Source organism: Zootoca vivipara, chromosome 15, assembly GCF_965207765.1.
Source record: "Zootoca vivipara chromosome 15, rZooViv2.hap1.1, whole genome shotgun sequence".
Classification (NCBI taxonomy): Eukaryota; Metazoa; Chordata; class Lepidosauria; order Squamata; family Lacertidae; genus Zootoca; species Zootoca vivipara.
In genome coordinates this window covers 3,105,559-3,118,908 of record NC_142598.1, presented here as the reverse complement: position 1 = coordinate 3,118,908, position 13,350 = coordinate 3,105,559, and the positions used below count along the sequence as shown (strand labels likewise).

General features: G+C 44.6%; 1 protein-coding gene across 1 annotated transcript in view; it reads right to left on the bottom strand.

Annotated features, from left to right (window-relative positions):
* The window catches only part of MECP2 (methyl-CpG binding protein 2), a 68,675-nt gene extending 55,596 nt beyond the window's left edge, over positions 1 to 13,079 (bottom strand). The window contains exon 1 of the mRNA XM_035140535.3: positions 11,401 to 13,079. Within this exon, the coding sequence (XP_034996426.1) occupies positions 11,401 to 11,435 (35 nt within the window). The 5' untranslated portion in view covers positions 11,436 to 13,079. The remainder of the gene's footprint in view (positions 1 to 11,400) is intronic.
* Between the last annotated feature and the right edge of the window lie 271 nt (positions 13,080 to 13,350).

Genomic DNA, 13,350 nt, shown 5'->3' with positions numbered 1-13,350 from the left:
CAGCTTCAACCATAACTAACTCACATAGCACCAATTGATACATTATTTCCATATAGGCACACCTGTACCTGCAAAGCTCCAATGGTAATATAAATCTGTTTTAGAAGATGGACAGTTGTCGGACAAGCCACCCAAGTGGTTCATCAGCTTTAATTTCCTCTCTTTGAAATATTCATTCCTTTTCTCAACAACAGATGGGGAACACTTGAGGGCACCACCATGTACAGTGGTACCTCGGGTTATAAACGCTTCAGGTTATAAACGCTTCAGGTTACAAACGCTTCAGGTTACAAACGCCTCAGGTTACAAACTCCACTAACCCAGAAATAGTACCTCAGGTTAAGTGTATTTTAGAACTAGCATGAAAAGCCGCCCTGAAGACATTATACTATTAGCTCGCAAACTGTTTGTCAAGGAGACCCATCTAACCAAGCACAACAGGGGCATCCATTGTACTGTATGGGGCGGGGAGCTGACTGCTTTCAACATCAAGAAAGTGCAGGGACAGGAGAAAGCAACTTTTGCAAACCTTACCACATCACACTGAATAGCTGAGGATACAAACTACTTGAAATGACAAGAGTTTGACACAGTAAGAGTTCATCTCCCTCCATCCTCTGTGTTAACAGGACAGGCGGATGAATAAACATGGCTAACTTCATTGTTGTGTGTGGCCCTCAATCCCACAGCAAACAGAGATATTGCGGCACCCCTTAGTTTTTCTTTGAAGATTGATTCTGTTAGTCTCCCAGCAGTCCACAAACAAAACATTTAAACTAGTCCTCAAATGTGTTTTTTCCTAAGTTCTTAACAAATGATTACACTGTGTTTTGTGATGCAGTTGTGCAGGGAGGGAGGCAGAGAAGCAGAACGATACAGATGGCACAGCAATAGAAGCTGCAAACTGCACTACAGCACAGTATGATCTTTTCAAATAAACAGACACCAAGGCTGGAAGCTTGGTACATAGTACAGAGGAGAAATTGTTAAGGATCTAGTCAGCTTGCAAAAATACAATCCACACAACATTGCCAAAGCCAACAGAAAGCCTGGTTTATCAAGCACCCTTGCACAGCCAGCTTTACAGCTTGCTTTAAGCAGCTCTTCCCCTGCTTCCCAGGCCTCACAGTACCATCTTCTTCCTCACCAACAAGAGAACATCACTTCCAATTCTAGTGGCTCAAAGCATACTTTTCCAAAAATATAAACGAACGGTCGCTGCTACAGCATTAACAAGCTTCTGACTTGACCGATAATGTCCGAAGTGTGGCACTATACGGTTTTCACCTATAAACATGAAAAACGACACTGGAAGCAGAAAAATAGGTAAAGGTAAAGGGACCCCTGACCATTAAGTCCAGTTGTGCAGAAAAATAGGCATCTTTAAACTACAATGTATTTTTAAAAATAACCTCTGGGTTAATGCAACTCTTATTAGGCCTTGGGAAACTGCCTTTAACTAGCACAGGAAAGTTTAAAAGAGCTGAACTTTCTTTCCCAAAACCCTTACCACTGTTCACAGTCATATCTCCACCATACACATACACCATTTCTGCATGTGAGCACATACATATTTGTCTTTTCTTCCTAAAACTTGTACCCTCCTGTGTGTTCTTTCCATCCATCTTTTGCTACTTGATTGGGGAAATTCTGTGTTTAAGCAGTAGGATCTGCAACTTCACATGGAGTTTTCCTATTACCTGCCTTACCACACTAGCTCTTACCAGGCACTTGAATCAATATTTTAGTTACTAACATTAACATTTTAGGGACATTCAGGTAGGTAGCTGTGTTGGTCTGACGCAGTCAAAATAAATAAAGAATTGTCCAGTAGCACGTTAGAGCAACTAAGTTTGTTCTGGGTATAAGCTTTCATGTACACGCACACTTCTTCAGATACACTGAAACAGAAGTCACCATATATAGTGGGAAGGTGGGGTTGGGTTTTTCTCAGAAGGGTAGTAGGGGATGGGTGATTGACTCAATGAGTATTTTAGGGACATGGGGATTTTCCCATCACTAGTCTAAAGTCCAGGTTTGTGCCCCAGGGAGGTCACTTCAGTGCTAACAGTGGTTTGGCTTCCCCTTTGAAAGCACACTCCATTTTCTCTTGAAACATACGGATGCCAACAAGAGTCTAAGTCAGAGCTAGCCTCTCAGCTGCAACCTATTCAAGTCCAGGTTTCAAAGAAGGAGGGAGCAGGGGTTTGTCCACAGACAGCTTTCTGTGTCATGTAGCCAGCATGACTAAACCGCTTCTGGCACAACAGGACACTGTGGCGAGTACCAGAGCGCACGGAAACACAGTTTACCTTCCCGCGGCAGCAGTACCTATTTATCTACTTGCACTGATGTGTTTTCGAACTGCTAGGTTGGCAGAACTGGGACAGAGCAACGGGAGTCCACCACCGTTGTGTGGATTTAAACCGCCAACCTTCCAATCAGCAAACTCAAGAGGCTCAGTGGTTTAGACCACAGCGCCACCCGCAACCCTATGGAATCTCAACTAAAGTATCCATGACAGATGGCTAGGTTGTATATATGTGTAAATAAACCAACTATTATAAATACACCACAGTCCGCTATGCCTCATTTTAAAAAGGAAGCACAGACCTTAGCTAAGTGCTTGAGCCCCTGGAATCTCATACCACTTGGAGATTGGGGTGGCATGCAATAGTAATCTAATTCTAAAAGCAACAGGAAATTGTGTGGCATGAGGAGGAAAAGGAAGATAAAAAGGGGCAGGTGTTTTGCAGCTGAAGCTGCCATTAAAAACAACCACAGAACTTGTATGCCAATCAAACCACCCTTACCACAAGTTATGCTGTTAACAAATTATTGGACTCAGAAACACTCCAAGTTGCAACAACAAAATGCCACCTCGTTGCCCAAAGAAAACACATACCTTGCCATCCCTTCTACTGGGAATTTTTTATTGATGCTGCTAAGCTTTGGAGCTTTTCCTTCTCCAGAAGGCATTAAGAACATAGTAGCCTAAACAAGCAGATGAAGCAGTAGGCAAACAAACATAATGAGCATGTTTAGAACAGATCCCTGAAAACTCAATAACGTAGAATCCCGGCAGAACTAGGCATGCCTGTGCCTTGGGCAGAATGCCAGCGACATCCAGCCCCTACTTATTCCCATGCTTTTAGTCAGTGTCTGTCATTGCATGCATTATTAGCCTCCCAATGGACTATCACAACACACTCTACATGGGCCTGCCCTTTAAGGCAGTTCAAAGACTTCAGCCTGTATGGAATTTTGTACCCCATCTTTTAATGAAAGCAAGTCATAGACAGCATGGTCCCTTTCACACTAGGTCCGCTTAACACCGCTGAGGCAATGTTCTGCAGCACCATTGAAATACTTCAATGCTTGCTCATTTGTTTAAAATCATAAGCGTTTTTACTCATAATTAAGCTCCATAAATCAGTAAAGGCGACCTGTTTGAAATATGTCCTTTAGTTAGTTAGTCTTTTGCTGTTGCCTGTCATTCAAAGCCCTTTAATTACACATTTCCTTTTTTTTAGTAAGTGTGATTTCACCATTTTATTGTTCTTTTTTCATTTTTCTTGACACAATAGTTTGCTTCCATGCAACTATTTTCCTCTGAAATTGATGCCATTAATTCATTAGGTCATTATGGAACATCATGGTAGTAATAATAATAATAATAAAAAATAATTTTAATAACTACTTTTATTATATTCAGAAAAGAAATGTTAGCAACAATAAATAAGTTTCACCATCATAATCAATAAAGAAATTGAATCATTGCAGTTCTTAGGTAAGTTACCGTATGATAAGACTTTACTATGATTAAATAATTTTAAATTGTATATGTAAGTTGCCTAGATGCATTTTTGTATTTGATGACTAATATATATATATAATATATACGAGATGGAAGACAGAGGACGAGGTGGTTGGACAGTGTTCTCGAAGCTACGAACATGAGTTTGACCAAACTGCGGGCGGCAGTGCAAGACAGGAGTGCCTGGCGTGCTATGGTCCATGGGGTCACGAAGAGTCGGACACGACTAAACGACTAAACAACAACAATAAATATATATACGGTATATATATATGTATATGTATGTATGTATATATATAATATGGTGGCACTCCTTCCAAACCATTGCATTGTACTGTGTTTTCTACATTGCCCTCTCTCCCTTCCTTTCCTAAAACAAAAACACAAAACTAAACCTGCTTTGTGGCAATTTTTTTGTCTTTGACTGGAACCGCAGCTCCTGTGTAGACTGGAAGTATTGCTGTAGCTGCTAGGAGGCAAGTTCTGTGGGGTAGCGGCTGATGTCCCACCTTTCCACACTGCTTGTCTTGTATTTTTTGTCTTGCTACATGGTCCCTTCACTCATAGTCAGTCTTGCCTTTAAAAAAATATTAGTTTCCCCTCTCACCTTTATTGAGGAAAACACAATTGCATCTCTTCATGCTCATTTGCACCATTTTTTTTAATGCTTCTGAACAGCAGCGGAGCAAGCCGATCGGGTGGCTGGGCCAGCAGGTGTGCCCTGCGCCCAGAGGCGGGGCCAGGTGCCAGCGGGGCAGGGCGAGCAGGGGCAGGACGCTCTGCAGGGCCTCCTAGGAGTCTGCCTGTCTCCACCCACTCAGCTGCCCTACAGCTGAGGGGGAGGTGGCGGGCAGACCGTTTGGGGCAGCACGGAGCCTGCAGGCGCCCAAGCCACTGCGTCACTCCTAGGTGAGACGTGTGGCTCAGATGCGCTGCAGGCCCCGCAATGAGTGCCACCCAGCATTTTGTCACCCCCCTCATTGGTGACACCCAGGGCGAACTGCCCCCACCACACTCCCTTCCTCTGAATGCCAGTTATTATCTTGAAAGTCGTAGGTGGCCTAGGCTCTGTGTACCTTGGGGAATACCTTTGCTTGCATATTTCCCCCAGTCTCTCAAGTAAGTGGGTAAGCCCTGCTTTCACCAAAATACAATATCGGGAGCACAGAGTTTGGTAACTTCCGTTGTGCTCTTTGGAACTCCCTGCTCAAGAGAGATCCACCAGATTTCTTATCAGCTGCATTTTTGTCAGCAAATAAAGCGCTTTTCTCGGTCACTGATGACACAATTGTGCTTACTTGTAGATATTTATTATTGTTTTAACTCAGGGAGGAGTAACCCTTCAGATAAACAGAGGCAGTTAATACTGCACAGTTTGCAAACCGAGTTTCTTGAACTACCTTTGAAAGACAAATGTATCCATACACACATTTAATTCTACAGGATAAAAGGGGAGGGGATTCAGTTCACCCATCGCAGGGCTGCTAGCAAAAAAAGTGATGCTTTTGGGAGGTGTGACCAATTAAAGGCTACTCATTTCTGAAGAACTGTGAGAGATTCATATTGGCAAAGAATTCAAAAGAAATTCCTGAGTTTCCACTCTCTGCAAGATAGGCATGTTGATCCTACTTTTAAGGTAGCCAATTGTGGTTAGGTCTAACAATAATGAAGCATGTCTTCCCTGAGTCAACATTTTTATAGATCTACAAAATTGTAGTATCTTGCTGGAACAATTAACTTTTGAAAGACACATTGCAAAAAGATGCCCGGTATTCTCTCATTATAACTTGCCAATCAGAATGAGCATTTATGTAGTGCTCCTTTTTGAGTGTTCAAAGCTTTTCATACCTATTACCTCCTTAGTAACACATTCAACAATCCTATATGGCAGGCTGGTATTATTCCAACATGGAGCTGGGATAGAGAGTACTGTATAGTGATTTGCTTAAGGCTACCTTGCAAGTTTATGCCTCAGGCTCACAAAGCAATGTTGGGTGCTTATGCACTATCCAAAACAAGGACTGTCAAACATTAGGAAGGGAATTGACAGTAGGTTGTGCTGAAATGCTGACTCAGCTGCCAGAGGTGTTGTTGACATCACTAACATTAGGAACTAAAATTTAAAAAATTCATGCTGGTCAGTAAATGGCAGTCATCTAGTAAAAAGGCAAACCGCTAGCCTAGAAGAAACATTCTGCTTGCCTATTTTGTATTTCAGGCTCTATTCACCTAGCGATGTGTACAGGAAACAATAAAAGGTAGGGGTGTGGGTGTGTTTACAGAGAAGAACATCATACCTCACAATAGTTAATCATGCCAACTTTGCCATGGAGCAGAGGGGCACAATGCTAGGGGGGGATATGAGTATTGTTTGGGGTTACACCCACTAAGGATGAAATGTACAATCTCAATGCCTATGGATAAAGCTTTGAATCTGATCATTAATGTTTACAGGAAAAAGTTTACATTCAATGCCTTCAGGTCTAAATCAAGCACTCAAGTTTGGACTGAACCATTTCAACCCCTTGTGGGCATGCTTAAGGGATAAGACCACAACTTTGACTCCATTATTAAAGAGTTACTGTAAGTGAATTTCTATATATTGGTTGCACTTACTCTTTCACTTATTAAACATTTGTCAAAATCTAAATTCCGAAAGATTTGGTTTGATTTCTCAAGTGCCTCCATATATGCTATGGCAGATAGATCATACTCTCAGTACATCCAATTGTGCGAGGGAATTGTGTGATGGAATTTAGCCTCAGCCGCCAAGGTTTAGTCACAGTGAATCTCAGGCTTGTGCACATTCCACCCCAGCCTCAAGCACAACCATGAAGACTGAAGAAACTTTAGCTTCTGTTTTAGATTACGCACAGCTTGCTATGATAACTGTGGTTAGAGCAGGGTAGTTCAACATGTGGCCCTCAATGTATTTTTGGGTGGCCCTCAGCAGCATATGTCACCCCCCCAGCCCTTGTGCTGTCTTCCCAAAGCCATTAAGCAAGGTGCTGGGATTGGGGAAGGAGGTTTGAGAGCTCTGGCAAGGTCCTAGGGTCCTTCAACCTACTTCCCAAAGCCTAATTAGCACTTTGCCAGCTTTGGGAAGGAGTTGGGAGGGCTCTAGGATGCTGCCAGTGCCTCACTAAAAAAGTAAAGGTAAAGGGACCCCTGACCATTAGGTCCAGTCGTGACCGACTCTGGGGTTGCGTGCTCATCTCGCATTATTGGCCGAGGGAGCCAGCGTATAGCTTCCAGGTCATGTGGCCAGCATGACAAAGCCGCTTCTGGCAAACCAGAGCAGCACATGGAAACGCCGTTTACCTTCCCACTGTAGCGGTTCCTATTTATCTACTTGCATTTTGACGTGCTTTCGAACTGCTAGCTTGGCAGGAGCTGGGACCAAGCAACGGGAGCTCACCCCGTCACAGGGATTCGAACCGCCGACCTTCTGATCAGCAAGCCCTAGGCTCAGTGGTTTAACCACAGCGCCACCTTGGTCCCCTCACTACTCCTTCCCAAGGCAGTGTGCGTGTCAAAGTACTCTTGCGGCCCACTTGGTATCAAAAGTTGGACCACCCTGGGTTAGAGTAAATAAGTTAACCTCAAACAATTGTTTACAAGCTGTCTTACTTTCACTTATAGTTAAAATTAATAACAGTTTAGGGTTCATTTTTAAAAATATTTTTATTTTGCAATAATGTGAAAACACACAAAAACCATAAATAAAAGAAAAAGCAAGAACAATAACAGACATACATAAAGCAAAAGCAAAATACATACAAAAATACATATATACAGCTTATATTTTAACAGTTTGTCAACCTATACTGATGCTCCGCAATTTAGGGTTCAGGCATAATGCTGAACAGTTTAGGGTTCAGGCATAATGCTGAACTGAGCTTAATCTAAAAGAGAAATGGAAGTTTCCAAAATCCCCTCACAGCTATGCCAGAGGATGACAACAGTGGGGGCTGACTGCGACTCACGCTAGACCATGGTTTAGCATTAAATGCAATAAAATATGACAACTGGTTTTATTGTAAGACCAAGTACCTTACATTATACCCTTTATGTGCTGAAATAGTTTATATTCTCCTTCAAATATTTAATATTTCTGTGTTACCTACAAATACTCAACATATTTCTACATAGACACCAATTTACGGTAATACACATGTGAAAACAGTGCTCAATATGTTTTAAATCCACTTGTCTGTACTTGTCAGAGTCACATACGGTATTTTAGCCCAGCAACTGAAAAATTACTTTGCATCTTAAAGGATGCTCCAGTGGAAAGGTGCAACCCTCATACTACAGTCTTCATACTACAATAAGAGAAATGGCTATATTAGCTACAAGAAACTGGACCAATATATTTGACTTAGAAACAAAGGGTGGGGATAGGGTGAGTCATAAGGAAGTGGGGTGAGATAAATAAACTGGTCACCTAATTCACACTTAGATATAGGAAGACACAATTACAGATACACTGCTGTTGTAAATTATATAAGCAGCTCTTCATGTAAAAGGCACATATACAGTTTCCCACAACTGCAGCTTCTAAATGAGCAACATAAGATTCTTGGTCATCTGCAATCACAGCCAGCTCTACTTTGATATCTGGATCACACCAAGTATGAGGCATTTGTGGATGTGACTGAGGAATTGTAATTGTGAGTCCATGACTGACGCCATATACTGTACTGCCATCATTATGACAACACAACTAGATTTTACACAACTCATTAACAACTCCATGATTAAACCAATAGCCCTTTTCCCACAAAAATTGGTCCTTTGCTAATTTATCTCATGACACAGTATTGTCAGCTAACATTAGAGGACATCAAATAATTGGTAAGAATTGGTAATCATGACATCTGAGGATTGATAACATGAAAGTACAAAGAAAACAACAGTTACCATAAATGGAGTAACACCTATTTCGCCCCTCCCGCTCAGAGGCAGAGGACAAGTGGCACAGGCCAGGTCACAAACATGAGCTAACAAGTGCCAAAACAGATGCCCATGTGTTTTTTAAATACGTGCTTGCCAGTCTGGCTATAAAGCAAGCGTGGCGGAATTTATTTTTAATACCAAAAAATGTGCAAGCGGAAGGGGAACAAAATTCAAACCACGCACTGTCCCTACCTCGCTGGGCTTCATTGCTTTGACTTTTTCAGCAAACTTGCAATATTGGGTATGGGCTAGGAAGGAAAAAATCTTTAAGATAAGTGGCAAGGAGATGTAAAGCAGGGGAAGAGAGTTAATTCTCATCACCCAAATGCTTTTAGTATTAAAAGGTAACTCCCTCACCCAATTTTCAAAATGGACTGGCAAGTTTTTGTTTAATAAGCACATGCACAGTTGGTTCGACCCTCAACCAGTGAACCACTGCCTGTGCCTCCAATTACTTCCTCCCCAAGTCTGCTGGGCTGCCCAGTGAAAAAGTTTATGTGAACAAGATGTCCACTTGCCCTTTCTTTCTGGACTACACAGCAGGGAGAACTGGAGCCAACAGGCTGCCAAAAGTGTGTGCACAACCACAGAAGGCAGAAGCAACCACCTCCCAATCATTCTGCTTGCTCACACTCTCTGTTTAAGCAGTATGGTGGGAAGGCTGGGTACTGCCAAGTCAGGCAGTGCGAGCAGACCAAACATGAACATGCTCACGCTGTCAGTGGTACAAGACATAGGATGGATAAGACTTGATCCAACACTCAAAAGGATATCATAGATAGGGCGAGTTCTGCACCAGTTATCTTTCTACTGGTGGTGTAGCTGCAAGAAATCAGCCCAGGTAGCCCAACTGTGCAACCCAAAAAAGAGGGAGAGCAAGCAAGGAAGCAGAGTTGGCAGTTGTGCCTGTAAAAACACAATTGTTTCTGGTTGCTCATTCATTCTGGGAAGACGCATTGGGCCCAATTCTCCACACCTACCCTAAGGAGAGAGGAAATAAGTGGGTAGACCAGGGATAGGGAACCTGTGCTCCCCATGTTGCTGGACTACAATTCCTACTGTCCCTGATCACTGGCCATACTGACTGTGTCACCCCGAGTACAATAACACTGATGGACCAGAGAAGCTTCTTACCCTGAGGTTGAGCCTCCCAGAGCAAAAGCAATGATGGTGATACTCTGAAGGCAATCACTACTCTTGCAAGAAACAGTTACCACCACCTCTTGCCCTTATTCATCCACCAGCTCTGGGCAAGGAGACCAGGGAGATTGGGCAAGTCATGGTTGTAAGGAAAGTTCATGTCTGCTTCCAGTTAGTTGCCAGCCATCTAAAAGGCCCTGCCAAGGTCCTTATTCTTTCTCTTTGAGTGGTGTGGCACAAAGGACGGGGCCCAGTAGAGCCAACCCAAAGCAGGCCATCAGCCACCAACCCTGTTTCCCTGCCCTGCCTCGCTTTCTGTGTGATGCAGTGAGAAGGTTTGAACTTGCTAACCCCAATCCTCACCACCCATAGCTGTCAACTCTCCTGTTTTTCACGGGAAACCCCTGGATTTAAATCTGTTTCCCGCTGGTCTCCCGAATAGAAAAATATCCCGTAAATTCCCCGGATTTGCAGCTCCTGCCGCCGCCGCCGGCCATGTCCCGGCTCCCGGATGGCTGCTCGCTCACTTGGCTTTGGAAATCACCATTGCGCATGCCCAAGCATGCACAGAACCGATTTCCAGTGCCGCTCTGACCCATGTCTGGGCACCGGAAATCGGGCAGAGCCGGCACCGGAAGTCACTTCCGAAATCGACTTCTGGTGCCGCACCGCCACTGATCCCTTATTTTCCTGTACGGAAGTTGATGCCTATGTCACCACCGCTTTGCCCAGTGGAAACGCACAGGTGAGCCAAGCGAGACACACACACACACAGGACACCATGGCATTTGGGATGGAGCCCAATCCTCCTTGCTGCACTACCCAGAAAAAGAAAGTGAAGAAAATGGGCAGAGAAACCAGCTTACGCTGAAGGAGGCCCAAACCACCATAACACACACTCTGCCGGGGTAGAACCAAGCGGAGCGAGGGATGGAGATAAAGAGGGCCTCAAAAGCAGGCTGCCAGGTGTCCCCATCACCTGAAGTCCAAGGGCGGGCTGGGGAACTTGGCATGAGGAGCTCTACAGAAGGACTGGGGCCGGCAAGGCACAAGCTGGGCGACAGGCACCTGCCAAAGCAAAGGGCCATGGCAGGGATGCAGGATGAAGGGGCCACAGCTGGCAGATGCCACCAGGGAAGCAGCAGCAGGGAGCGGGCACAGGTCACCTCTGACCTCAAGCGTGTGGCCCACGCCAGTCCCTCCCCTCCCCTACCCCCCTTAGGGGGCGCGCCCCGCGCCCTCCTCCTCGGCCCCTCCCATTACTGGGCAGAGGGGATCGCTGTGACGCACTCGAGGGCCCTGGGCGCGCAGAGGTAAAGGGGAGGAGGAGCAACTGCGAGCGGAGAGAAGCCAGCGGCCGCAGCCCCGCCGCGCCGCCCCGCTGCCCTCCCCGGCGCTGGCGATGGTCCCGCCCGAGACCCCTGCGCAAGTGGTGTGATGGTCCAGCCCAGCTCTTCCCCACCCCCTCTCCCCGGGTCACTCACAGTCTCTCCTCATCTCCGCTCGGCGCCGCCGCCATTTTCTTCGCAGCGAAGAACCCGCGGGGGGGAGGGGGAAAACCGAGCCGGAGAGGAAACCCGGAGAGCCAGGCCCCGCCCTCTTCGCTGCAATTGGATGCCGATTCCCATCACTCAGGGTACCTTCACGGAGCTATTGGCCGGTGCTGTTCTACACGGGCGAGGCTACCCTGTTCCCGGCGGCCGTTAGAATTGGCGGGAAGTGCTGTCAGTAACAACGATAAAAAGTGGGTGGGGGACAGGTGCCCGCGCTGCCTCTGATTGGTTCGTGAATGTTGTCTGCCTAATGATAGGCCCGTTGGTTCATCATTCACTGACGAAGAGGGCGGTGCAGAGTTGCGGGTAAAAGACTTTTTGAAATGTAACGGATCTAACGGTTTTTTCCTTTCCCTTTTCTCGAAGTGCCTCAGCGGTCCCTCCCCCTTCTGTGTGGGTACGTAGGATACTGGCCTTCTCAGGGCAAAGCACCTTCAAAATACTGATAATTTATGTCTATACCATGCCTGTTACTTGGTCTTTAATGTGCCCATCGAGTTATACCAAGGTCATGTTTCTGCAGCCATTACTCATCCCATGAGGACCACCATGCCAGCTGAAATGTGTGTGTAGCCAGGGTTGGCCCACCCATGAGGCAAGGTGAGGCAGTTGCCTCAGGCAGCAGAATCCACAGGAGCAGCGGGTCCCAAAGTACAGTAGATCTTTGTGGTTCACCTCAGGTGCAAAAATGTATCAGACTGGTCATGTGTGTGGCCTATAACACCAAGGTCTTCTGGCATGTTATACTGATGCTCTCCCTCAGTTTCTCACTATATGAAATGTACAGGTAGTCAAAGATAAGTGCCCAGCTATCATGTTGAAACACCAGCACCAAAACATTAAATCTTCCCCCCAAAAATATTGTACTCTTTGTCTTCTAGTAAAATAGCAACACAATCTCCGCGTCTTACGTCTTTTTCTACTCCTTACAACATGAATGCAAGCCAACTGCCATGCTTGATATGTTCCAAGCATCTGAAAGAAAATTATATCATGTAAGCAATTTTTGTTAACAACCAAAACTGTCAAAACAGCCACTCGGGCCGAAGTGTCTTGAGGTCAGCATCTGCAATGTCATGATTGCCAGGAACAGATTCAACACAGATAAGTCTATGGACCTTGCTATGTGCTATGCTGCAGAGGTAGCATGACTTTGCTCACGGATCTCAAGGGGGAAAGAACCATGTTACAAGTATAGATGGAGAGTGCAGAGAAAATCTATGCATGCCCTCTAACATTTCAAAGTTGAAAATAATCATGTGGCAGCTTAAGTTTTCCTTTTTACTTTGGTAAACAGATGAAATACAGGAATCCCTCTGGAAGCTGTTGCCAAGATGAAAATAGGGGCGCATCTGTATTTATAAAACCCTTATTTTTGCATCAAGATTCAGAGGCTGTGCTTGTTGCTTCCTTATAAAGTATTGAAACTAGTCATACAGTAAAATTTACTTGTTTAATCCTTTGTAGTGATGAACAAATACATTTATTTCAAACCATGATTTTATAAATATATTTGTCTTTAAAAAGTGATCTGTTTATTATGTGGCGTCAAACTTCTGACTGCCATGGTGAATTAGTAGTTACAGGACATACATTAAAAGTATTACAATCATTACAATGAAATGCACTTGTAAAGTTTAATTTAGACTGCAATCCTAAACTCACATATTTGGAAGTAATTCTCATTGAACCCGAGCAGACTTACTTTTCAATAGACATGTACAGGGTTTCAGCATCAAGCTCTTTGAAATATTGGCAGAGTTGCGGTAGCAGCGTAACTTAGACTTCATACATAACTGCTATAGCTAAACTCCAACTAAGTATTTTGAGTTACAGGTAGATAGCCACATTGGTCTGCCGTCAAAACAAAATAAAAATAAA